The 27,794-nt window shown below is 37.0% G+C and overlaps 1 protein-coding gene across 1 annotated transcript in view; it reads right to left on the reverse strand.

The window, feature by feature from the left end:
* Positions 1-27,794, reverse strand: part of DACH2 (dachshund family transcription factor 2) — an 807,465-nt gene that overhangs the window by 155,056 nt on the left and 624,615 nt on the right. Inside the window, exons 7-8 of the mRNA XM_052662672.1 lie at positions 13,959-14,094; positions 10,956-11,039 (exon numbers count right to left, since the gene is read on the reverse strand). Of these exons, the coding sequence (XP_052518632.1) occupies positions 10,956-11,039; positions 13,959-14,094 (220 nt within the window). The remainder of the gene's footprint in view (positions 1-10,955; positions 11,040-13,958; positions 14,095-27,794) is intronic.

Below are 27,794 nucleotides of genomic sequence, written 5' to 3' on the forward strand. Positions count from 1 at the left end.
CCTTAAGGATGTTAAAACCATTATCTTTTCATCTGTAGCCTGTGGACTGACATAAAATGTAATGTTTTAGTGGACTCAAGTATTGGGGTTGATGATAAATTTATTGTTCCAATATTTAGATAGCATTCCAAAGTTTGATCATTGGCACTTATTTTACATATAAAGTTTTCAATAGATACAATCAATGTTAAATATAAAATATAAAAAAGCCCCTATATTCCTGCTGGCAGTTTCAGAGGCCAGTGGCTGCCAAGGCCAGAGGGCCTTTGTGCCTTTGCTTCCACATGGGTAAAGTAGAGTGGATAGTCCCAAAGTCTCTACTCTGCTGCTGCTGCTGCTAAGTCACTTCAGTCGTGTCTGACTCTATGCAACCCCATAGAAAGCAGCCCACCAGGCTCCCCTGTCCCTGGGATTCTCCAGGCAAGAACACTGGAGTGGGTTGCCATTTCCTTCTCCAATGCATGAAAGTGAAAAGTGAAAAGTGAAAGTGAGTCGCTCAGTCATGTCTGACTCTCAGCGACCCCATGGACTGTAGCCTTCCAGGCTCCTCTGTCAATGGGATTTTCCAGGCAAGAGTACTGGAGTGGGTTGCTATATTCAAACAAACTGACCAAATCAATTGCATGTTATGACATTGTGTTACACAGTTTTTAGCAATCGAATCCCAAAACTGATTGCTAAAAAACTGTGCAACACAATGTCATAACATGCAATTGATTTGATCAGTTTGTTTGAATATATGTGGAAGATAAAATCAAAGTCTTTAACTGACCAGTCAGTTTAGTCAAAATATTAATACTTGAGTCAAAACTAAAATATGAATTTTTATAATTCATATTGGATACAATATAAAGGGACATCACTGCCAGGAAAGCCTAGTTCATAGACTATGAAATGTCTGCATATGGAAACTCAAGGCAAAATGTAGATTATCATTTGAGATATATATCAAACTGGCTGTCACCTAATTTTACAAAATAGAGCAGGAAGCAGGCTACATAAAGCATATTCTAATGGTATTTCTTCATTTTCTGAAAATTTAGACATAACAGCAAAGCTGTCATTTTCTAATTTCCAGAGCCATGGATGATATTACTCAATAAAATCATAATGACATTACTCAAAACAGATGTGAAAACATATGTTTGCCACAGTTGTATTAACTGCCTACTTGTCAAACTTAATGAATGTTGAGACTTCTAATTTAAACTGCATTCCCTTTAATAACTAAAATCTATTTCAGGAAAATATATTTTATCTTAATACCACAAATGCAGCTGGTAGAACTTGACATAGAAAATCTCATTTAAAAGAAACCTTTTGAATGACCCTGAGGGGGGTCATAAGATGACTGAGGAATAGGACGGGGAGAACTCTTTCTTCCCCACAAATTCATCAAAAGACCATTTGAACGCTGAGAAAATTCCACAAAACAACTTCTGAACACTGGCAGAGGACACCAAGCACCCAGAAAGCAGCCCATTCTCTTTGAAAGGAGGTAGGACAAAATATAAAAGACAAAAGAGTTAGGGATGGAGACCTGGATGCGGGGAGGGAGTCATGAAGGAGGAGAAGTTTCCAAACACCAGGAAGCCTTCTCACCAGTGGGTCTGTGTTGAGTTCTGGAATCTCAGAGGGCTAACTAGGAGGAAAGAAAAAAAACACAGAATACACATCTAATCACAACTCCCAGTGGAGAAGTAGCCCAGATGCTCGTGGCCACCAGCAGAGAGCAGGGGCTGAACGCAGAGGTATGGATGAATGCTTAGGGTAAGGATGGAGTCTGAATATCCTGAGGACAATCTGAGGAAGCTAACATGAGATAGCAACCCAAACCGTGGGATAGCCAGAGAGACAAAAAGAGAGAGAGGGAGAGAACTTCCCTGAAAGAGCTCTAACCTAAGGCACAGCCTGGTCTGCTCACAGAACAAAGGATTGAGTGAATACCAGAGGAGAGCTAGCCAGCTGTAGACTGGCCCATCTCCCCACCAGAAGAAGTGAGGCAGGCGTGCAACAGCCAGAACCAGAAGGCAAGGGGCAATCTTGGCCCCAGAGACGGCATCCTCCACCAAATTGTGAGCAGGCTCTGAGTTGCTAACTAAGTCTTCCTGGCCTTCTGCATGGTGGATATCTGCCAAAAGGTTCACAGCCCAAGATCAGCTCTCCAGAGGAGACACATGGCACACCTGAGACAGCACTCTCATGGTGCAACCAGGAAACCAAGCAGCTGGGACCAGGGAGGTGATAAGACACACCGTATACCTGGGACAGTGTGCTCACCAAGCACCTGGTCATCTGAGCTGCTTGGACCTGGGAAGGGCACAAAACAAAGGCCCAAATGAATCAGTGCCTTTGTGGAGTACCCGACAACCTGAACCTGAGTGGCTTAGACCTGGGAAGTGCACGCAAACCTGAGCCTGCTTTGGACAGTTCCCCTGGGGAGCAACCGGGAGTCTGAGCAGTATAAACCCAGGAAAGCACACATGCCGTGAGTGGGGTCAAACCCAGTGTGGCCCAGGCACTGTGAGCACTCCCCACACAGGCCAGTGATATTTGTTTGCAGTGTTCCTCCCTCCCCAAAGCACAACTGAACAAGTGAGCCTAAATAAGTGACCACCTTTTCCCCCTTGTGTCAGGACAGAAATTAGACACTGAAGAAACTTGCAAACAGAGGAAGCTGAAATACACAAAGAGGGAACTGCTTTGGAAGTGAAAGGTGCAATAGGTTAAAACCTTGTAGTTAGCACTGACTACATTAGAAGGGGCCAATAGACCTTTAGAAGAAGTATAAGCTGGAACAAGGAACTATCTGAAACTGAACTAACCTCACATTGCCCTCAACAGCTCCAGAGAAATTCCTAGATATATTTTACTATTATCACTTTTTAATATCTAAATTTTTAAATTATTTATTACTCTTTTAATTTTCATTTTTACAACTTACTATTACCTTGCAAAAAAAGACCCTATTTTTAAACCAAATTTCATATGTATATATTTTTTTATAATTTTTGTGACTTTTTAAATATTGTATGTTTGAGAGTCTAAACTCTAGATTTTTAGTCTTTGCTTTTTAGTATTTCTTATCAACTTTGTACCTTTAAGAATCTAATCTTCAATATCCATTTCTACTTAGAGGTTTGATTACTGGCTTGACTGCTCTCTCCCCTTTTGACTCTCCTTTTTCTCCCCCAGGTCACCTCTATCTCTTCACTCCCACTCCTCTTCTGTACCTAACTCTGTGAATATCTTTGGGTGTCCCAGGCTGTGGAGAACACTTAGGGAACTACTGGCTAGATCTGTCTCTCTCCTTTTGACTCCCCTTCTTCTCCTCCTGGCCAACTCTATCGCCTTCCTCCCTCTTCTCTTCCCTATGTAACTCTGTGAACCTCTCTGGGTGTCTTCCACTGTCAAGAATATTTTCACCATTAACCTATATGTCTTATCATCAGTGCAGTATGGATGGAGAAGTCTTGAGGCTACTGTTAAGAATAAGACTGAAAGCTAGAGGCAGGAGGCTTAAATCCAAAAATTGAGAACACCAGAAAACTCCTGATTCCAGGGACCATTAATTGACAAGAGCTCATCCAAAAGCCTCCATACCTATACTGAAACAAAGCTCCACCTAAGTGCCAACAAGTTTCAGAGCAAGACATACCAAACTATTTCCCCAAAAACACAGGAACATAACCCTGAGCATTAAAATACAGGTGGCCAAAAGTCACACCAAACCCACAGACAGCTCAAAACTCACTACTGGACACTTCATTGCACTCCAGAGAGAAGAGATCCAGCTCAACCTATCATAACACTGATGCAAGCTTCCCTAACCAGGAAACCTTGACAAGCCACTCATCCAGTGCCACACATATGGAGGAACCTCCACAATAAGAAGAACCACAAAATTCCAGCACACAGAAAGGTCACCCCAAATACATCAACCTAAACAAAATGAAAAGGCAGAGAAATATTCAGCAGGTAAAGGAACATGATAAGTGCCCACCAAACCAAACAAAACAGGAGGACATACGGAGTCTACCATAAAAATAATTCAGAATAATGATAGTAGTGATGATCCAAAATCTTGAAAACAAAATGGAGGTACAGATAAAGAGACTAGACACAAGGATTGAGAAGATGCAAGAAATGTTTAACAAGGACCTAGAAGAAATATTTTTAAAAAATCAATAATGAATAATGCAATAACTGAGATAAAGACACTTTGGAGGGAACCAACAGTAGAATAACTAAGGCAGAAGAGGATGAGTGAGGTGGAAGATAGAATGGTGGAAATAAATGAAGCAGAGAGGAAAAAAGAGAAAAGAATTAAAAGAAATGAGGACAACCTCAGAGACCTCTGGGACAATGGTAAATGCAACATTTGTATCATAGGAGTCCCAGAAGAAGAAAACAAAAAGACATGCCATGAGAAAATACTTGATGAGATAATAGTTGAAAACATCCCTAAAATGAAGGGACGGAAAGGGAAGGAAATAGCCACCCAAGTCGAAAAAACAAGAGAGCCCCAAACAGGATAAACCAAAGGTGAAACACCTCAAGACACATATTAATCAAATTAAAGAAGATCAAACACAAAGAGCAAATATAAAATGCAGCAAGAGAAAAGCAACAAATAACACACAAGGGGATTCCCATAATGATAACAGCTGACCTATCAATAGAAATTCATCAGGCCAGAAGGGAATGGAAGGACATACTGAAAGTGATGAAAGAGACAAACCTACAGCCCAGATTACTGTACCCAAAAAGATCTCATTCAAAGATGAAGGAGAAAGCAAAAGCTCTACAGACAAACAAAGGCTGATAGAATTCAGGACCACAAATCCAGCTCTTCAACAAATGCTAAAGGATCTTCTCTGGACAACAAACACAGGAAAGGTTTATAAACTCGAACCCAAAACAACAAAGTAAATGGCAATGGTATCACACTTATCAATAATTACCTTAAATTAAATGGGTTGAATGCCCCAAACAAAAGACAAGGACTGGCTGAATGAATACGAAAACAAGACTCCTATATATGCTGTCTACAAGAGACCCACCTCAAAACAAGGGACACATACAGACTGAAAGTGAAGGGCTGGAAAAAGATACTTCACGCAAATGGAGACCAAAAGAACGCAGGAGTAGCAATACTCATATCAGATAAAATAGACTTTGAAATAAAGGCCGTGAAAAGAGACAAAGAAGGACACTACATAATGATCAAAGGATCAATCCAAGAAGAAAATATAACAATTATAAATATATATGCACCCAACATAAGAGCACTGCACTATGTAAGGCAAATGCTAACAAGTATGAAAGGGGAAATTAACAGTAACACAATAATAGTGGGAGACTTTAAGACCCCACTCACAACTATGGATAGATCAACTAAACAGAAAATTAGCATGGAAACACAAACTTTAACTGATACAATGGATCAGTTAGACCTAATTGATATCTATAGGATATTTCACCCCCCGAAAATGAATTTCACCTTTTTCTCAAGTGCATACGGAACCTTCTTCAAGATAGATCACATCCCGGGCCATAAATCTAGCCTTGGTAAATTCAAAGAATTGAAATATTTTCAAGCCTCTTTTCTGATCACAGTGCAGTAAGATTAGAAGTCAACTACAGGAAAAAAAAATACTATTAAAAATACAAACATATGGAGGCTAAACAACATTATTCTGAATAAAAAACAAATAGAATAAATCCAAAAAGAAATCAAAATATGTATAGAAATAAATGAAAATGAGAACATGACAACCCAAACCTATGGGATTCAGTAAAAGCAGTGCTAAGGGGAAGGTTCATAACATTAAAAGCTTACCTCAAGAAACAAGAGAAAAATCAAAAAGGAACCTAACTCTACACATGAAGCAGCTAGAAAAGGAAGAATTGAAGAACCCCAAGGTTATTAGAAGGAAAGAAATCATAAAAATTAGGGCAGAGATAAATCCAAAACAAAGGAGACCACAGCAAAAATCAACAAAGCTAAAAGCTGATTCTATGAGAAGATAAATAAAATAGAAAAACCATTATCCAGACTCATCAAGAGAAAAAGGGAGAAGAATCAAATCAACAAAATTTGAAATTAAAATGAAGAAATCACAACAGACAACACAGAAATACAAAGGATCATAAGAAACTACTATCAGCAATTATATGTCAATAAAATGGACAACTTGGAAGAAATAGACAAATTTTTAGAATGGCAAAACCAATACAATATTATAAAGTAATTAGCCTCCAATTAAAATAAATAAATTTATATTAAAAAAAGAAAAGTATAACCTTTAAAACCTGAACCAGGAAGAAATAGAAAATATTCACAGACACATCACAAGAACAGAAATCGAAACTGTAATCAGAAATCATCCAATAAACAAAATCCCAGGATCAGAGGGCTTCACAGGGGAATTCTACCAAAAATTTAGAGAAGAGCTAACACCTATCCTACTCAAATTCTTCCAAAAAATTGCAAAGGAAGGTAAACTTCCAAACTCATTCTATGAGGCCACCATTACCCTAATAACAAAACCTGACAAAGATGCCACAAAAAAGAAAACTACAGGCCAGTATCACGGATGAACATAGATGTAAAAATCCTTAACAAAATTCTAGAAAACAGAATCCAACAACATATTAAAAACATCTTACATCATGACTAACGGGGCTTTATCCCAGAGATGCAAGGATTCTTCAATATTTGCAAGTCAATCAATGCAATGCACTACATTAACAAATTGAAAGATAAAAACCATATGATCATCTCAATAGATGCAGAGAAATCCTTTGACAAAATTCAATATCCTTTTAGGATTAAAAAAAAAAAAAAAAACTCCAGAAAGCATGCATGGAAGGAACATACCTCAACATAATAAAAGGCTTATATGGTAAACCCACAGCAAACATTATCCTCAATGGTGAAAAACTGAAAGCATTTCCCCTAAAGTAAGGAACAGGACAAGGGTGCCATTTTCACCACTACTATTCAACATAGTTTTGGAAGTTTTACCCACATAAATCAGAGAATAAATAGAAATAAAAGGAATTCAGATTGGAAAAGAAGAAGCAAAACTCTCACTGTTTGCAGATGACAAGATCCTCTACATAGAAAACCCTAAAGACTCCACCAGAAAATTACTACAGCTGATCAATGAATATAGTAAAGTTGCAGGATATAAAATTAACACACAGGAATGCCTTGCATTCCTGTACACTAACATTCCTGTATACTAGCAATGCACTAACAATGCAAAGAGAAATTAAGGAAACAATTCCATTCACCATTGCAACAAAAAGAAAATAAAATACTTAAGAATAAATCTACCCAAAGAAACAAAAGACCTATATACAGAAAACTATAAAACAGTGATGAAAGAAATCACAGATGACACAAAAAGATGGAGAAATATACCATGTTCACAGATTGGAAGAAACAATATAGTGAAAATGAGTATACTACCCATAGCAATCTATAGATTCAATGTAATCCCTATCAAGATACCAATGTATTTTTCAGAGAACTAAAACAAATAATTTCACAATTTGTATAGAAATACAAAAATCTTTGAATAGCCAAAGCAATCTTGAGAAACAAGAATGAAACTGAAGGAATCAATGTATCTGACTTCATACTATACTACAAATCTACAGTCATCAGGATGGTATGGTACTGGCACAAAGAGAGAAATATGGATCAATGGAACAAGACAGAAAGCCCAAAAATAAATCCACACACCTATGGACACCTTATCTTTGGCAAAGAAGGCAAAAATATACAATGGAGAAAAGACAATCTCTTTAACAAGTGGTTCTGGGAAAAGTGGTCAACAACTTGTAAAAGAATGAAATTATAACACGTTCTAACATACACAAAAATAAATTCAAAGTGGATTAAAGATCTAAATGTAAGACCAGAAACTATAATACCCCTAGAGGAAAACATAGGCAAAACACTCTCTGACATAAATCACAGCAGGATCCTCTATGACCCATCTCCCAGAGTAATGGAAATAAAAGCAAAAATAAACAAGTGAGACCCAATTAAACTTAAAAGCTTTTGCAAAACGAAGGAAACTATAAGCAAGGTGAAAAGACAGCCTTTAGAATGGGATAAAATAATAGCAAACGAAGCAACTGACAATCTCAAATATATACAAGCAGCTCATGCAACTCAATTCCAGAAAAATAAATGACCTAATGAAGAAATGGGCCAAAAAATTCAACAGACATTTCCCCAAAGAAGACCTACAGATGGTTAACAAACACATGACTAGATGCTCAACGTCACTCATTATCAGATAAATGCAAATCAAAACCACAACGAAGTACCATCTCACACCAGTCAGAATGGCTGCTATCAAAATGTCTACAAACCATAGATGCTGGAAAGGGTGTGGAGAAAAGGGAACCCTCTTATACCATCGGCTAGAATGCAAACTAGTACAGCCATTATGGAGAACAGTTTGGAGATTCCTTAAAAACATGGAAATAGAACTGCTATACGACCCAGAAATCCCATTGCTGGGCATACACACCAAGCAAACCATCTGTACCCCAATGTTCATCACAGCACTGTTTACAATAACTAGAACATGGAAGCAACCTAGATGTCCATCGGCAAACAAGTGTATAAGAAGGTTGTGATACATATATACAATGGCATATTATTTAGCTCTTAAAAAGAATGCATTTGAATCAGTTCTAATTAGGTGGATGAAACTGGAACCTGTTATATAGAGTGAAGTAAATCAGAAAGAAAAACACCAATACAGTATATTAATGTATATATACGGAATATAGAAAGATGGTAATGATAACCCTATATGTGAGAAAGCAAAAGAGACACAGATGTAAAGAACAGACTTTTGGACTCTGTGGGAGAAGGCAAGGATGGGATGATTTGAGAGAATAGCTTTGAAACATGTATATTCAATTCAGTTCTGTTCTGTTGCTCAGTCGTGTCCAACTCTTTGCCACCCTATGAATCGCAGCACGTCAGGCCTCCCTGTCCATCACCAAATCCCGGAGTTCACTCAGACTCCCATATGTGAAATAGATTGCCAGTTCAGGTTCGATGCATGAGACAGTGTGTTCAGGGCCAGTGTACTGGGACGACCCCGAGGGAAAGAATAGGGAAGAAGGTGGGGGGTTGGGTTCAGGATGGGTAACACATGATGTACACCCATGGCTAATTCATGTCACTTTATAGCAAAAGCCACTACAATATTGTAAATTAATTAATCTTCAATTAAGATAAATAAATTAATTTAAAAAATAGAGAAATAAAAATTTAAGAAACAAAAAATAAAACAATGACCCTAAACCAAATAAATCAAGGAATGAATAAATCAGAAAAAAAGATAAGGTTTCCATTATAACTGAAGAAATGCAGTTTAATATGTCACTCCTGTCTATTAATATCTTCTTCAGGATGTATGACCAACCTATTTCAAATGAGTATAACTGTGCCATTCCACAGCAAGAGACTCAGAAATGCCAGTGCATACCACTGTGTGTTTTTATGAAATTCAGTTACTATACATCTGTACTAGCACTCCAGCTGATTTTTCATAAGGCATAGCAGTGTGTCCTTGAGCATTGCAGCACCCAAGCCAGTCCTAAATGCCACTGTGACTTATTGGGTTTGCAGTTCTGATGGAATCATGTGTATCATGTACAGCTTGAGATTTTCCTAGAAAATCTGCTTTACTACCAAGCTGTCCTTCAAACTGTCATGACTTGCTGGGGAAGAGGTTTCAGTAACAAATTGTTGCTGAGTTATGAATGAAATTTCAACTTTAACTACAGTTCTATTACCTCTGTAAGTATTTGGGTGGTTTAATATACAAAACTTGACTTCTTCCCCTCTGACAACTTTTCTGAAAGCAAGCATTTACAACTTGGGCCTCAGAGAGTATAGTCTTTGAATAAGAAAAGACAAAATATGTGGCAAGGAAACCAAACATGGTTCAATGAAATTAAAATCCTAGACTGTTTCGAATTTAACTAAAATGCTCGTCTAGGTAATTAGAAAGCAAGTTAAGTCTAGGGAAAAAGTAAAAGAAAATTCTCCATCAACTCCTCAGCTGTTCATGGAGAGTATTTTTTTTTCTACATATTATGAACATCTTTATTAAAGACAGAAAAAATGCATCTTAATAGTGAAGTACAATCAGACCATCTGGTGATCTGACAAATTACCTATTAGCTTATGTTGTTTAGCTTAGAGTTAATAAATTCATGATGACAATCATAGTGCATAGCCTATAACATATGCTGATATATTTTCCTTTACTCTTACCTTAAGTCTTTTAAATAAAGTTGTACTCAGTTTTCATATCAAGGAAGTGTGACTGAAATTCTTACTCTCCCTACTTTCTTCAAACTGATATCCTAAGAAAAAGTTGGATGCTGTGCAGAAATTGTCAGTTGATCACAAGCCAGACTGATGTCATATCTATCATCATTCTAGGTAAATACCTGATTGGAGTAGCTTACTAAAATTTCATTTGAAATGTCCAAATCAGCATATACTTTTAAAATCACTTTTGCATGTTGAGGGGAACATCTCTCCTGAATGACAGCAACTCAAGTTTTTCAAACATAAGCATAAAATGGTGATTAATTTAAATATAGTCAACAAAGTACAAACATAATAAAAAGAAAATCAGATGTCTCTAATCAGGCATAATATAAAGAGCTTAGGGTAAAACTTCCAACCACAGGCACCAAGAAACTTTGGGTTAATATGTTATTTATAGTATCAAATAAAATTCAGGTAAATATTAATTTTTACTACTAAAAGAATTTATCCAAAGTCAGTATAGATCTATTCTGATTTGAGGGAAATGTGTATACAATATACAGCAATAGGGTGTTAAGTGAGTTAGTGTCCAATCTTTATATGTACATTAAATAAGCAAAAATTATTTTACCTTTATTTTCCCTTTGGAATTTTTTGCTAGTTGGTCCAGTATCCTGGTCAACAATAAGGTCCTCTCTATTGCTGGACATCATAACTATAATTAAAAGATTTAACTGAGTAATTTTCTTGCAAAACACCCAAAAGAAAAGCAGAAAAGCATTGCATAAATAGTTATTTTACTCCATTAAATAACTAACATGAATTTTATACACTTTTACTTCTGAACCACTGAAAAGATTTTTGTTGGTATGATGATCATGCAATTTAAAAATCAATAAGCTGCTCAATCACATGATTTTTAAAGTATAATTAATGCATAGTCCATATATAATTTCTAACATATTTCTTTAAATCATTTAAAATATTTTCTCTTTTAAAATTCATGTGCAAATTAGCTATTTACCTCTATAATCAATAATTTCAAAAATACTTCTGAAATGAATTTTGCATTTAATCTTATGAGTTTAAAATGATTATGATTCTAATTTACCTTACAGAATTTTTGCAAATATATAGCAAAATTAATAGATATGATATAAATTTCTGTTCATTGTTGTAATTACTTCACAAAACATATATATTAAAAGAGGAAAATCATGCTAATTTCAGTTTATCAATTAATTTTCTTTATTTATACTTTATTAAAATATTATATAGCACCATCAATAAATATGGTCACTTTAAAACAAAAATCATCAAAACTTTTTATTCAGTTATAGACAATCGCATTATCATGCTTCGACAATTGTTGAATGTACATAAAGAGTATAATTACTGTCAGTGGAATTAGAAATGCTTTATGTTGTCAAGTTTTTTTTATAATACTGTATTGCTTTGATATATTTTATTTCTAAGCATAAGACATCCTTTAAAATATGTGTATCACAGAGTACCAATATTTCCCTATGTGCTCTGCTTATAACCAGTAGTCTAAATAATTCTCTCTCTCCTTTTCCTCTCCACCCCTCCCTCATCAATACAAAGATTATTCTAATAGAAGAGTATGTGTTTCTTGATTGCTTAATGGTCATCTGGCTATATCCTAAGACTCCCTTGAATCAATTGCACACAATATTGTAACAAGTAAATTAGGCTGTATCCACAGAACAGAGTAAAGCTAGAAAAACTCTGTCAATCCTTCCAGGAATTAAATTTACTCCAGTATGGATATTAGCTAGAAGTTCTAATTCAGTGGTTCTTCACTCTGGCTGCACATTAGAATCTTCTGAGGATATATTGAAAAGCAAAAGAGAACACTGCTGTTAGGCTCTATACTAGACCAGGTACATGAGACTAAGCATGTGGCCTGGGCATCCATATTTGTAAACTCTTCATAGGTGATTATAATGAGGAGACAGATTTGTGACTCACTGAGCTCACTATGAAGCTAAAGAGCTACAAAGAATATGTAATATTGACAAGCTAAATGAGACTTGGATGAATTTCCACAAGAGTGAAATCATCTTTGTCCTTTTCCAGAACAAATCCAGAATGTAAAACCTTCCCTAATACCTCAAATTCCTTTCTTCCCCCATAAAAACATTATTTTGGAGAGACTTGAGATGATCATTATCATAAAGTGTAAAAATTTAGAGTTTACATGAAAAAAATGTCCCTATAATAAGATTAAAAGAAGAGCAGAAATTATTTTCCCTAGAGGAAATGGATACCTACAAAATTGGACTTGTGTAGGTATAGAAGATTAACAAAGATTTTACTTAGCTCACCTGACTCATAATTATCATATATTATATGATAATTTGTTATAGCTGAATGCACTGGGTAATATCTGTATACCTGAGTAGGATCAGACAGCAGTTGATAAGCAATCAAGGTAAAGCCACACAGAAAAAAATAATGCTTGACCCTCACATTTCCTTAGTGCTTTAAATTTCTGAAGTGTTTTCCCACATATTATTTCATTTGACCTCACAAAACTCCAGTGCAATAGGCAGAGCAATAATCATATCTATGCATGTGTGTGGGTTCCAGGTCACTTCAGTCGTGTCTGACTCTGCAACATCTTGGACTCTAGCCTGCCAGGCTCCTCTGTCCATGGGATTCTCCAGGCAAGAATACTGGAGCTGGTTGCTATGCCCTTCTCCAGGGGATCTTCCTGACCCAGGGATCAAACACACATCTCTATGTCTCTTGAATTGTCAGGCAGGTTCTTTACCACTAGTGCCACCAAGAAGCCCAATCATATTCATATATTAGGTAAAGATACTCATGGTTAAGTGACATACCCAAGATCTCATAGCTAGTTAGTGCCAGACTGTGGCTAGATTAGAGTCTCCAGTATGCCAGATCACTGAAAATAATATTATACTATTTATGGAACAATGTCGTAAGTGTAAGACTTCTGAAACAATAAAAAAAATGTGTAAAAAATCATGCCAAATATTAGATCAAATATTTTTTATCAAAATTATTGTTATTACTGTTCAGTCACTAAGTCATGTCTGACTCTTTGTGACCCCATGGACTGCAGAACACCAGTTTCCTGGTCCTTCACTATCTCCTGAAGTTTGCTCAAACTCATGTCCATTGAGTCAGTGATGCCATCCAACCATCTCATCCTCTGTTAACATTTAAATTGTTGATATTATTGCAAATCATATATTCATTCACTTTTTAATTACTCTTAATCATCTGCACAAAATATATTTTATCATCCATTATTCAAAGGGTGCTGTGAATATAGCAAGTGATTTGTGTCACACTAGCTGCTATATACCAACATATTGAATTAACCTATATTCTGTAAAACTCCCATCAAATTGTTCCCATCAGATCCAGTGACACATTAAGTTAAGACTCTTCGAGAGAACAAACTACTAACATTTTTTTGTTGTTGTTCATATGACTTCCCCAATAAAAATTCACAATTAAAAAAAAAACATTTAAATCAAGGAGGCATCAGCTCCCCCAGATTTTTTCCCCTCACTGTTGCCTAATGAAGAATTTCCTTAAAGATTATCTTTCAGTTCCTTGCTTCAGGTGAGATACTTACCTATTCTCTCTGAATGGTGATCCATCTGAGAGGGAGAGCTGGACATGCTGCTGCTGGGGTGGGAGGAGGTCTGGCTCCCAGGGCAATGACTCTCTTCCAGAGAGAGAGCAGGAGAAGGACTCTGTGGAATCCGTTCCTTACATAAAAGGAAATAAAAAAGGAAATGTCAGCTTGCACTGAGTTTTTCATGTCGGTGGAGTCCATAACATTCGAAATGCTGACCTCTCATCTTTAAACCGAGTACATACCTGATTTTACAATACCTGATCATAAACATGTATCTTTAAACAAAACCATAGTTTTTGATCTTGGGAAGTTAATGAGATATTGTGAGGTTTAAATAAAATAAGAAAGTGAAAGGCCTCAGTGCTATGCCAGATACATGGCAGAGCTCAAGAAAGGTTAGCTTGCACTTCCTTTCCTAGGAAATCCACCAAGTGAATTTATGAAGTGAAGTGATTATTAATAGTGAAGGTTTGTTATTATAAGCTTCTACACTGATATAATGTTCAAGCCATAACTTGGAGGGTGAGCCTACTATCTGGGTAAGAAGATCTCCCAAAGGTAAACACTTGGAACCTTGGAACAAAACTCAGAAACAGTAGGAGGACCTGGTACATGTTGTGTCTTTCTGCACTGAAATCATTATGGCAATAATATATTTGTAATCTATCACATCTTAGGAATTCATTTTTAATGTTGGTAACAAAACAAGTTTGATGGTCATAAGACACAATGATGGGTGTTTGAAACTAACACTAAGACCTACGATCAATTTGTCCAGTACAGTCACTCAGTCATGTCTGACTCTTTGCGACCCCATAGACTGCAGCCCACCAGGCTTCCATGTCCATCACCAACTCCCCGGGCTTACTCAAACTCATGTCCATATAGTGGGTGATGCCATCCAACCATCTTATCCTCTGTCGTCCCCTTCTCCTCCTACTTTCAATCTTTCCCAGCATCAGAGTTTTTTCCAATAAGTCAGTTCTTCACAGCAAGTAGCCAAAGTATTGAAGTTTCACCTTTAGCTTCAATCTTTCCAATGAATATATAGGACTGATTTCCTTCAGGATGGACTGGTTTTATCTCCTTGCAGTTCAAGTGACTCTCAAGAATCTTCTCCAGCACCATAGTTCAAAAGCATCAATTCTTCAGTGCTCAGCTTTCTTTATAGTTCAGCTCTTAACCCCATACATGACTACTGGAAAAATCATAGTTTTGACTAGATGGACCTTTGTTGGCAAAGTAATGAATGTCTCTACTTTTTTAATATGCTGTCTAGGTTGGTCATAGCTTTTCTTCCAAGGAGCTAGTGTCTTTTAATTTCATGGCTGCAATCACCATCTACAGTGATTTTGGAACTGAACTGATTTCCATCAAATTTATAATTTAAAACTATAGAAATTAAACAATACTAAAAGGATGTTCGTTAATATTGTTTAAATTTTTATAGTTTAAAATTACAAATTTGATAAAAATCAGTTCAGTTCAGTCACTCCCTCATGTATGACTCCTTGCAAGTTCATGGACTGCAGTACGCCAGGCTTCCTATCCTCTTGCCTTCAATCTTTCCCAGCATCAGAGTCTTTTCTAATGAGTCAGGTCTTTGCATCAGGTGGCCAAAATATTTGAGCTTCAGCTTCAACATCAGTCCTTCCAATGAATATTCAGGACTGATTTCCTTTAAGATTGGCTGGTTTGATCTCCTTGCAATTTGAGGGACTCTCAAGAGTCTGCTCCAACACCACAGCTCAAAAGCATCAGTTCTTCAGTGCTCAGCGTTCTTGATGGTCCAACTCTCATATCCATACATGACTACTGGAAAAAAAAAAAAAGGCTTGACTAGATGGACCATTGTCAACAAAGTAATCTCTCTGGTTTTTAATATGCTGTCTAGGTTTCTCATAGTTTTTCTTCCAAGGACTAGTTGTGTTCAATTCAGTCATTCAGTCTTGTCCGACTCTTTGTGACCCCATGGACTGCAGCATGCCAGGCCTCCCTGTCCATCACCAACTCCAGGAGTTTACTCAAACTCATATCCATTGAGTCAGTGATGCTATCCAACCATCTCATCCTCTGTTATCCCCTTCTCCTCTTGTCTCAATCTTTCCCAGCATCAGGGTCTTTTCAAATGAGTCAGCTCTTTGCATCAGAAGGCCAAAGTATTGGAGTTTCAGCTTCAACATCAGTCTTTCCAATGAACACCCAGGACTGATTTCTTTTAGGATGGACTGGTTGGATCTCCTTGCAATCCAAGGGACTCTCAACAGTCTTCTCCAACACCACAGTTCAAAAACATCAATTCTTCGGCACTCAACTTTCTTTATAGTCCAACTCTCACATCTATACATGACTTCTGGAAAAAACCATAGCCTTGACTAGATGTATCTTTGTTGGCAAAGTAATATCTCTGCTTTTTAATATGTTGTCTAGGTTGGTCATAATTTGTATTCCAAGGAGTAAGTGTCTTTTTACTTCATGGCTGCAGTGATACTGGAGCCAATAAATAAATAAACAAATAAAGTCTGACACTCTTTCCACTGTTTCTCCATCTATTTGCTATGAAGTGATGGGACTGGATGCCATGATCTTTGTTTTATGAATGTTGAGCTTTAAGCCAACTTTTTAATTCTCCTTTTTCACTTTCATCAAGAAGTTCTTTAGTTTCTCTTCACTTTCTGCCATAAGGGTGGTATCATCTGCATATCTGAGGTTATTGATATTTCTCCCAGCAATCTTGATTACAGCTTGTTCTTTTTCCACCCCAGGGTTTCTCATGATGTACTCTGCATATAAGTTAAATAAGCACAGTGACAGTATACAGCCTTGATGTACTCCTTTTCCTATTTGTAATCAGTCTGTTGTTCCATGTCTAGTTCTAACTGTTGCTTCCTGACCTGCATACAGATTTCTCAAGAGGCAGGTCAGGTGGTCTGGTAACCCTGTCTCTTTCAGAATTTTCCACAGTTTATTGTGATCCACACAGTCAAAGGCTTTTGCATAGTCTATAAAGCAGAAATAAATGTTTTTCTGGAACTCTCTTGTTATTCTGATGACCCAGCAGATGTTGGCAATTTGATCTCTGGTTCCTCTGCCTTTTCTAAACCCAGCTTGAACATCTGGTAGCGATTTTGGAGAAATCAGCAGTGGCCACAGGACTGGAAAAGGTCAGTTTTCATTCCAATCCCTAAGAAAGGCAATGCCAAAGAATATTCAAACTACTGCACAATTGCACTCGTCTCACACTCTAGTAAAGTAATGCTCAAAATTCTCCAAGCCAGGCGTCAACAATACATGAACCATGAACTTCCAAGGAGCAAGTGTATTTTAATTTCATGGTCTCAGTCACCGTCTGCAGTCTAGCCCAAGAAAATAAAGTCTGTCACTGTTTCCATTGTTTCCCCAACTATTTACTATGAAGAGATGGGACTGGATGCCATGATCTTAACTTTCTAAGAATTTTTTTTTTCTTTTTTTGCATTCCTAAAGCACTTACTGTATCATTTATTTGCCTTATTCAAACACTAACACTACAATGCTAAACTGGTTTAGTTTTAAGCCTGCTTTTTCACTCTCCTCTTTCACTTTCATCAAGAGGCTCTTTAGTTCCATTTTGCTTTCAGCCATAAGGGTGCTGTTATCTCCATATTTGAGGTTACTGATATTTCTCCAGGCGCTCTTGATTGCAACTTATTTTTCATCCAGCCCAGAATTTTGCATGATGTATTCTGCATATAAGTTAAATAAGCAAGGTGACAATATACAGCCTTGATGTACTCTTTTCTCAACTTGAAACCAGTCCAGTTTTCTATGTCCTGTTCTAACTGTTGCTTCTTGACCTGCATACAGATTTCTCAGGAGGCAGGTAAGGTGGTCTGGTATTTCCATCCTTTAAGAATTTGCCAGTTTGTTGTGATCAACACAGTCAAAGACTTTAGCATAGTCAATGAAATAGAAGTAGATGGCTTTTTTTTTTTTCTTTCTTTCTGTAATTATCTTGCTTTTTCTATGATCCAATGGATGTTAGTAATTTGATCTCTGGTTCCTCTGTCTTTTCTAAATCCAGCTTGAACATCCTGAAGGTCTCAGTTCACATACTTTTGAAGCCTAGCTGGGAGAATGTTGAGCATTACTTTGCTAGCCTGTGAGAATAGTGCAAATGTGCAGTGGTTTGAATATTCTTTGGTATTTCCTTTCTTTGAGTTTGGAATGAAAACTGACCTTTTCCAGTCCTGCGGCTGTAAAATTATTGATAAAAATAAAATAAAATATTTATTTTATATAGCTTTACAGTAACTGTCATGGTTCTCAGGATTTTTGTCATAATTAATATTGTTATAAAACTCTGAAATTATTCACTATGTTTATGAATCACAAACTGACGAATAAATCTGACATTTAGTTAATTTGATCAATTAAAAACACATTATTGTTTATCCACATATGCAATAAAAGTGACCGAATAATAGACATTCTGGGACAGGGAATATTTGTTTTATTATATAACTCATTCATAACGAATTTCTTAAATTAAAGTTCTATATATTTATATGCAATTACAACATCAGTATTCTAATCACCATACCATTAAAAATTAGTTTGTCAAATATGTTTTTATATACTTTCACATTGATTTTGCATAAGAAGCCCAAACTGATAAATTCTTTAAAGAAAAACTGTTTGCTTAATGCAAAATTAATAATATGAGAGTTAAAGTCTATTATTTCTTTAGTAGATGTTAAGATTTTCCAAACTTTATCATTATGGCAGACAGAATAATCTCATCAGCTCAGCCAAAAATGTTTAGTCCACATCTTAATAGTTGAATCTGCACATATGTTATCTTATATGGCAAAATGGACTTTTCAGATCTGATTGAGAACCTGGAGATAGAGCTATTATATGGATTAACTTGAGGGTAGAAAGGAAAGTCAGAGGAAGATATGATTATTGAATGATCAGATGGATAAGCTGGAAAAGGCAAGGAAACTGATACTTTCCTGGAAGTTTACAGAAAGAAACGCAGTCCTTTGATTTTAGCTCAGTGATACCCATGTCAGACATCTGACCTACAGAACTGTAAGCTAATAAACTTGCACCATTTTAGGCTATTAAATGTATCATACCTTGTTCCTGAAGTAATAAAGAACTAATACAGTCATCACTGTAGTATGTTCATTTTTAAATGATGTATAATATTATTTAGTATTCAGTAAATATCTGATAATTTTAATGAAATGAATAGTGGACTTTGCGTATATTAGCTGCAGTATCATATAGTTATTAAATACTATTAATTGTAAATATACTACATCTGAAAGGCTTTATAATTTTGTTATGCTTCAAACACAATACTTTATGACAGGGAAATATACATGCAGTTATATTTAGTATTCAGTTAAATATAGAGTTGCAATACTCTATATACAGGAAAAAATAAAAAGATACATATAAACAAAGCAGAAGAGAACCATTTTTTCTAAATAATTGTATTTGTTGTTTAGAGGAATAGTATGGGCATGGATAGCAAATTATATATAGCTTTTATAATACATTTTTAAATTTTTTGAAAAGTTCATCAGTTGTGAAATTCAACCTAAAGTGCAGTGATTAAAAGTGTAATCCATAAATAGCATATGTACACACACACCAATGAAAAGAATTTCATATATGAGGTCAAAATTATTTTCTTACTTTTCACTGTTGTGTAGTCTCAATGATTCTATGCTAAAATATGTATATAAATTGTGGAACAGTCTGTCATTTCTAACATTGGCTATTTGCTGAAAAAATATGTAACTTAATGAACTGCTTTTATCTTTAATGGACCGGTAAGTGAATGGATAGGAACAAAGCACAGCAGTTATAGAGCAAAAAATAAAACTGAACAAACAAAATCACTGTGTAGTGGTAAACAAGAATCATACATAGCAATATATCCTGCCATAATAAAAATGGAAAATTTGGGAGTGAATTATAAAGTTGATGGTTTAGAGAAAAAGAGAATTCAAGTGACTTGACCTGGCCCACTCTGCTTAAAAAATGAATGGTCATTCTGAATTTTTTTTTAAAATTGAAAGAATATCTACACAAATAGAAAATGCTATAAATAATGAGGAAAATTTACAGTGCTATAAAGAGGAATCATCCAAAATGTTTTAAAAGTACATATGATCAAATACTATGAACTCAAATAATTTATTTTTAAATTCATCCTTTGCCATTTTCAACAGCACATCAGGTGGATATTATTTCAAATAACTTTGAAAACATGATTTAGTGTTACAATAACATTTTGCATAAAACTATAGTTCATATTTAAGATTTGTAGCCAGCACTTACCAAATTCAATCAAGATTCAATTCATTGTTATTGTTTCCTAAGGCATCACAGAGGTCACATTTTTTTAACCATGTAAACATTAGATGAATCCAATGCCTTACACTGATTAAGAATTAGGTGGATTTTTAAAATATTTATATGGAACTGGAAACGTTACTTTATTCTAAAATAATGAATAGTTATATAAGCAATTTCTACTTTGCTAGTAAACAGATCCATTTTTCAGCCCTGTAATCAGTATGCATCTATTTAGCTACTTAACTGCAATGTGCTTCGGGTCATTAGGTGACTACTGTTGTGTCTCAGCCTAGTTAAAATTTCACAGCAAGTTAATCTGTTTTATTACAAATGAGAAGACAAGGATAATGTCTTCACCACTTGCCAAATACAGGGTTAACAGTATTTGCAACAAATCAGTAAGGGCATTAAAATGGAAAATTGAAAATCTAAAACCCAAATCATTGTACTCATTCATGACTTAATTTTATTTGGCATTTATGACTTAAAATCCTGTTACTTTTCATATATTTCATTCAAGCCCCTTCAAAAACAGCTGTAGCTCTTCTAAATCACTGGAGAAATCCCCAGATTCAGTCACTGTAGCAGAGGAGGGAGATTTCCAAAACTGATACATACTTACCCAATGAAACCCCCACTTTCCCTTGCAATTAGTAAAATTATCTTCAATAATAACTCAAATTCTAGCATATATTTACATAGTTCAAGACTTATGCCCAAGAAGAAAGAGACATTATAGAAAATATTTCTAATTAGTACATGTTATTACTCCCTCTTCTATCATACTATTTTCATTTTTGTCAGGTACATATGGTCAAAGGACATATACCTCATATTAAATCATTTAAGAGTACATTTGAACCTGGAATAAAGAGCAGGGTCAAAGCTAAGGAAAATTAGCTTTATATGGTTGAACACGGTGAAGAGAGTATAGAATTTATTTTATTGGCACTAAGGTATCAACTCCACCCTTGTTAATGGAGATCTTTTATTTCATCTCAATGTATTTCTTTACATCCCTAGATATGGCAAAACACAAAACTTGTAAAGTACTAATGCATGCATATTATACGTGTTCACATTTATGTATACATGCGCCCAGCCCACTATGTGCAGGCGGCTGAGCCCGGTGCACTACCTGCGACAGAGAGGACCTTGAACCACGTTCAAGGTCAGGAGCAGAAGCTGGGAGGACCCCATGCCAGAAGGGTGGCAACCAAGAGGAGCTACCCCACGTCCGAGGTCAGGGGCAGCGGCCGGGAGGAGCCACCCCACACCTGAGGCCAGGGGCAGCAGCTGGGAGGAGCAACCCCACGTCCAAGGAGCAGTGGCTGCACGGGCACAGCAGGGCCTAGAGGAGCCATCCCAAATTGAAGGTCAGGGAGGGCAGTGGTGAGAAGATACCCCTCATTCAAGCTAAGAAGCAGCAGCTGCGCTTTGCTGGAACAGCTGTGAAGAGATACCTCACGCCCAAGGTAAGAGAAACCCAAGTAAGATGCTAGGTGTTGCAAGAGGGCATCAGAGGGCAGACACACTGAAATCATACTCACAGAAAACTAGTCAATCTAATCACGCTAGGACCACAGCCTTGTCGAACTCAATGAAACTAAGCCATGCCTGCGGGGAAACACAAGACGGGTGGGTCATGGTGGAGAGGTCTGACAGAATGTGGTCCACTGGAGAAGAGAATGGTAAGCCACTTCAGTATTCTTGCCTTGAGAACCCCATGAACAGTATGAAAAGGCAAAATGATAGGATACTGAAAGAGGAACTCCCCAGGTCAGTAGGTGCCCAATATGCTACTGGAGATCAGTGGAGAAATAACTCCAGAAAGAATGAAGGGATGGAGCCAAAGCAAAAACAATATCCAGTTGTGGATGTGACTGGTGAAAGAAGCAAGGTCCACTGCTGTAAAGAGCAATATTGCATAGGATCCTGGAATGTCAGGTCCATGAATCAAGGCAAATTGGAAGTGGTTAAACAAGAGTGAACGTTGACATTCTAGGAATCAGCGAATTAAAATGGACTGGAACGGGTGAATTTAACTCAGATGACCATTATATCTACTACTGCGGGCAGGAATCCCTCAGAAGAAATGGAGTAGCCATCATGGTCAACAAAAGAGTCCGAAATGCAGTACTTGGATGCAACCTCAAAAATGACAGCATGATCTCTGTTCGTCTCCAAGGCAAACCATTCAATATCACAGTAATCCATGTCTATGCCCCAACCAGTAACGCTGAAGAAGCTAAAGTTGGATGGTTCTATGAAGACCTACAAGACATTTTAGAACTAACACCCAAAAAAGATGTCCTTTTCATTATAGAGGACTGGAATGCAAAAGTAGGAAGTCAGGAATCACCTGGAGTAACAGACAAATTTGGCCTTGGAATGCAGAATGAAGCAGGGCAAAGACTAATAGAGCTTTGCCAAGAGAATGCACTGGTCATAGCAAACACCCTCTTCCAACAACACAAGACTCTACACATGGACATCACCAGATGGTCAACACCGAAATCAGATTGATTATATTCTTTGCAGCCAAAGATAAAGAAGCTCTATACAGTCAGCAAAAACAAGACCAGGAGCTGACTGTGGTTCAGATCATGAACTCCTTATTACCATATTCAGACTTATATTGAAGAAAGTAGGGAAAACTGCTAGACCATTCAGGTATGACCTAAATCAAATCCCTTATGATTATACAGTGGAAGTGAGAAATAGATTTAAAGGCCTAGATCTGATAGATAGAGTGCCTGATGAACCATGGAATGAGGTCATGACATTGTAGAGGAGACAGGGATCAAGACCATCCCTATGGAAAAGAAATGCAAAAGAGCAAAATGGCTGTCTGGGGAGGCCTTACAAATAGCTGTGAAAAGAAGAGGGGCAAAAAGCAAAGGAGAAAAGGAAAGATATAAGCATCTGAATGCAGAGTTCCAAAGAATAGCAAGAAGAGATAAGAAAGCCTTCTTCAGCAATCAATGCAAAGAAATAGAGGAAAACAACAGAATGGGAAAGACTAGAGATCTCTTCAAGAAAATTAGAGATACCAAGGGAACATCTCATGCAAAGATGTGCTCAATAAAGGACAGAAATGGTACAGACCTAACAGAAGCAGAAGATATTAAGAAGAGGTGGCAAGAATACACAGAAGAACTGTACAAAAAAGATCTTCATGACCCGGATAATAACGATTGTGTGATCACTCATCTAGAGCCAGACATCCTGGATGTGAAGTCAAGTGGGACTTAGAAAGCATCACTATGAACAAAGCTAGTGGAGGTGATGGAATTCCAGTTGAGCTCTTTCAAATCCTGAAAGATGATGCTGTGAAAGTGGTGCACTCAATATGCCAGGATATTTGGAAAACTCAGCAGTAGCCACAGGATTGGAAAAGATCAGTTATCATTCCAATCCCAAAGAAAGGCAATTCCAAAGAATGGTCAAACTACCGCACAATTGCACTCATCTCACATGCTAGTAAATTCATGCTCAAATTCTCCAAGCCAGGCTTCAGCAATACGTGAATCATGAACTTCCTGATGTTCAAGCTGGTTTTAGAAAAGGCAGAGGAACCAGAGATCAAATTGCCAACATCTGCTGGATCATCAAAAAAGCAAGACGGTTCCAGAAAAACATCTATTTCTGCTTTATTGACTATGTCAAAGCCTTTTGACTGTGTGGATCACAATAAACTGTGGAAAATTCTGAGAGAGATGGGAATACCAGACCACCTGACCTGCCTCTTGAGAAATCTGTATGCAGGCCAGGAAGCAACAGTTAGAACTGGACATGGAACAACAGACTGGTTCCAAATAGGAAAAGGAGTACGTCAAGCCTGTATATTGTCACCCTGCTTGCTTAACTTCTATGCAGAGTACATCATGAGAAACGCTGGACTGGAAGAAACACAAGCTGGAATCAAGAGTGCTGGGAGAAATATCAATAACCTCAGATATGCAGATGACACCAGCCTTATGGCAGAAAGTGAAGAGGAACTAAAAAGCCTCTTGATGAAAGTGAAAGTGGAGAGTGAAAAAGTTGGCTGAAAGCTCAACATTCGAAAATGAAGATCATGGCATTCGGTCCCATCACTTCGTGGGAAATAGATGGAGAAACAGTGGAAACAGTGTCAGACTTTATATTTTTGGGCTCCAAAATCACTGCAGATGGTGACTGCTGCCATGAAATTAAAAGACGCCTACTCTTTGGAAGAAAAGTTATGACCAACGTAGATAGCATATTCAAAAGCAGAGACATTACTTTGCTGACTAAGGTCCATCTAGTCAAGACTATGGTTTTTCCCGTGGTCATGTATGAATGTGAGAGTTGGATTGTGAAGAAGGCTAAGCGCCGAAGAATTTATGCTTTTGAATTGTGGTGCTGGAGAAGACTCTTGAGAGTCCCTTGGACTGCAAGGAGATCCAACCAGCCCATTCTGAAGGAGATCAACCCTGGGATTTCGTTGGAAGGAATGATGCTAAAGCTGAAACTCCAGTACTTTGGCCACCTCATGCGAAGTGTTTACTCATTGGAAAAGACTTTGATGCTGGTAGGGATTGGGGGCAGGAGGAGAAGCGGACGACAGAGGATGAGATAGTTGGATGGCATCACTGACTCGATGCACGTGAGTCTGAGTGAACTCCGGAAATTCGTAATGGACAGGGAGGCCTGGCGTGCTGCGATTCATGGGGTTGCAAAGAGTCGGACACGACTGAGCGACTGAACTGAACTGAACTGTGTATAGTTGCCTTTTAAGAACTCCTATCTCAGTGTTGTAGCTATGATATTCTCTTATATTGATTCTTCTCAAGCATTGGTGGGGTTATGTAATATATAATTTGTCTTTTTTATTTAATTGCAATTCAATTCTCACTGTAATTAATCTTCCAAATGTTAATCTCTTAATAAGTTCCTAAAGGATTTAATGCCGTTTCATTGCTGAGGAGTGGATTTTGAAAGTTTAACTGATACTAGATATTTTATTCACGCATTTTTCATGAAATTTTGTATAACTGATGTGTTCCTTCTGTACTGTCACCATAGCTCTAAAGAAACAGTCTTGATTATAACTTGACAAATTTAAATAATAAAATCAGGAACAAGACTATAAGTTTGTTAATTGATTTTGTTAACTTGGCTTACCACTAGTACTGAGAAAGAATTACATGCTCTGTTTTGTCTTTGAATATTTTTGGATGCATGACACTTTATGAATTTTTATGAATCAGTTTAAGAATTAATATATGTTCCACAATCATCAATTTACAATTGCATTTAGGTTAACACAGATGGATATGGCAAGTTTTCATGAATTTTCATACGAGAGAGTCCAAAATCATAAGCATGCCCTATCTGTGACCTATGTGTTAGGTGGCCAAAATGCCCTCACCTCTTCAATGTGATCAACTTGTTCTGGAAGAGGCTGACAGCTTAAAGGGAATCAGCTATAATATCTGTTCATAGCATGTAAATGCCCTCAAGTGGGAGAATGGATAGTTCAGTGGAAATATGTATGGCTTGCAAATTAGGTTGTAGGCTTGGGCCTCTGCCACCCACCCAAACACATACACACATACACAACAAACAGCCCTCAATTCTCACACAATGCATCTTCATCTCATGTTCTAAAATATTAATAGCTTTTCCTTTCCACAGAACACTTAGAATAAGATTCAACTAGTGACTTTTTTCAGTGAATTTGAATTATCACAAAAAGTGCTCTCTGTGTTGAGTAATTTTAATGCCAGATGTTCACATGCTAATGCCATTGCCCTGTGACCATTTCCAATCAATTCATTAATCGCCAGCTGCTCAGGCAAACAAAAAACGCAACTAATCAGATGGTATTGGTAAACAGCCAAATAATAGCTTCCTACTTAAATTTCTTAAATTTATTACAGAGAAAACTATGATGAATTTTCCCACAAATATAGAAAAAAAATGTACTATGAGATACTTTAATGTAAGAAAATATGTGTTCATATCAGTCAGGTATTTTACCTATTCTGCTCTCAGGATTTTGCCACATTGTATAATATAACAGAAAGATAAGTCTTAAAAATCTAATGATCATAATACAATTTCTAATTAATGTTATAGCTCTATTAATTATTAGCTACAAATGCTAATAGCTGAGCCAACAGTTAAGAGATCTGAGTCAGACCTAAGGACTTTGTGCCCAGGCACAATGATATTCTCAAACTATTTTTGACCAAAAAACAGAAATAACAACAAAACTAGAAAAAAAAAAAATCTTTTACAACTTACAACTTTTTTTTGTCAGTTTTGGAATTAACATCTATATCATTAATGATCATCATGTTAAAAACACTCCCCAGTGTTTAACATCCAATGAATCATTAGTTTTTACTCATTTATGCAACAAACATTTATGGAGTGTGTAATGTACCCATTCGGAGAAGGCAATGGCACCCCACTCCAGTACTCTTGCCTGGAAAATCCCATGGACAGAGAAGCCTGGAAGGCTGCAGTCCATGGGGTCGTGAAGAGTCGGACACTACTGAGCGACTTCACTTTCACTTCTTACTTTTGTGTATTGGAGAAGGAAATGGCAACCCACTCCAGTGTTCTTGCCTGGAGAATCCCAGGGATGGGGTAGCCTGACGGACTGGCGTCTATGGGGTCGCACAGAGTCGGACACGACTGAAGCGACTTAGCAGCAGCAGCAGCAGTAATGTACCCATTGAAAATGACAGAAAATCCTACAGGTGTCTTCATATGGTGTGTATATATGCATAGTTCAGACTACAGACTAAATAATCCACATAAAAACATTCAAATAGATGCGGCAAACAGAAGGGGAAACAACGGAAATAGTGAGAGACTTTATTTTGGGGAGCTCCAAAATCACTGCAGATGGTGAGTGCAGCCCTATGACCAACCTAGACACCATATTAAAAAGCAGAGACATTACTTTGCCAACAAAGGTCCGTCTAATCAAAGCTATTATTTTTCCAGTAGTCATGTGTGGATGTGACAATTGGACTATAAAGTAAGCTGAGCACTGAATAATTGAAGCTTTTGAACTGTGGTGTTGGAGAAGACTCTTGAGAGTCCCTTGGACTGCAAGGAGAGCCAACCAGTTCATCCTAAAGGAGATTAGTCCTCAGTGTTCATTGGAAAGATTGATGCTAAAGCTGAAACTCCAATACTTTGGCTACTTGATGCGAAGAGCTAACTCATTTGAAAAGATCCTGATGCTGGGAAAGATTGAGGCAAGAGGAGAAGTGGATGACAGAGGATGAGATGGTTGGATGGCAACACCGACTAGATGGACATGAATTTGAGGAGAAGGTCATGGTAGAGGATGAGATGGTTCGATGGCATCACCAACTGGATGGACAGGGAAACCTTGTGTGCTGCAGTCCATGAGTTTGCAAAGAGTCAGACACTACTGAGTGACTAAACTGACTGAACTGAAACATTCAAACGTAATTTAAAATAGAA

The sequence above is a fragment of the Budorcas taxicolor genome, chromosome X (genome assembly GCF_023091745.1).
Source record: "Budorcas taxicolor isolate Tak-1 chromosome X, Takin1.1, whole genome shotgun sequence".
NCBI lineage: Eukaryota > Metazoa > Chordata > Mammalia > Artiodactyla > Bovidae > Budorcas > Budorcas taxicolor.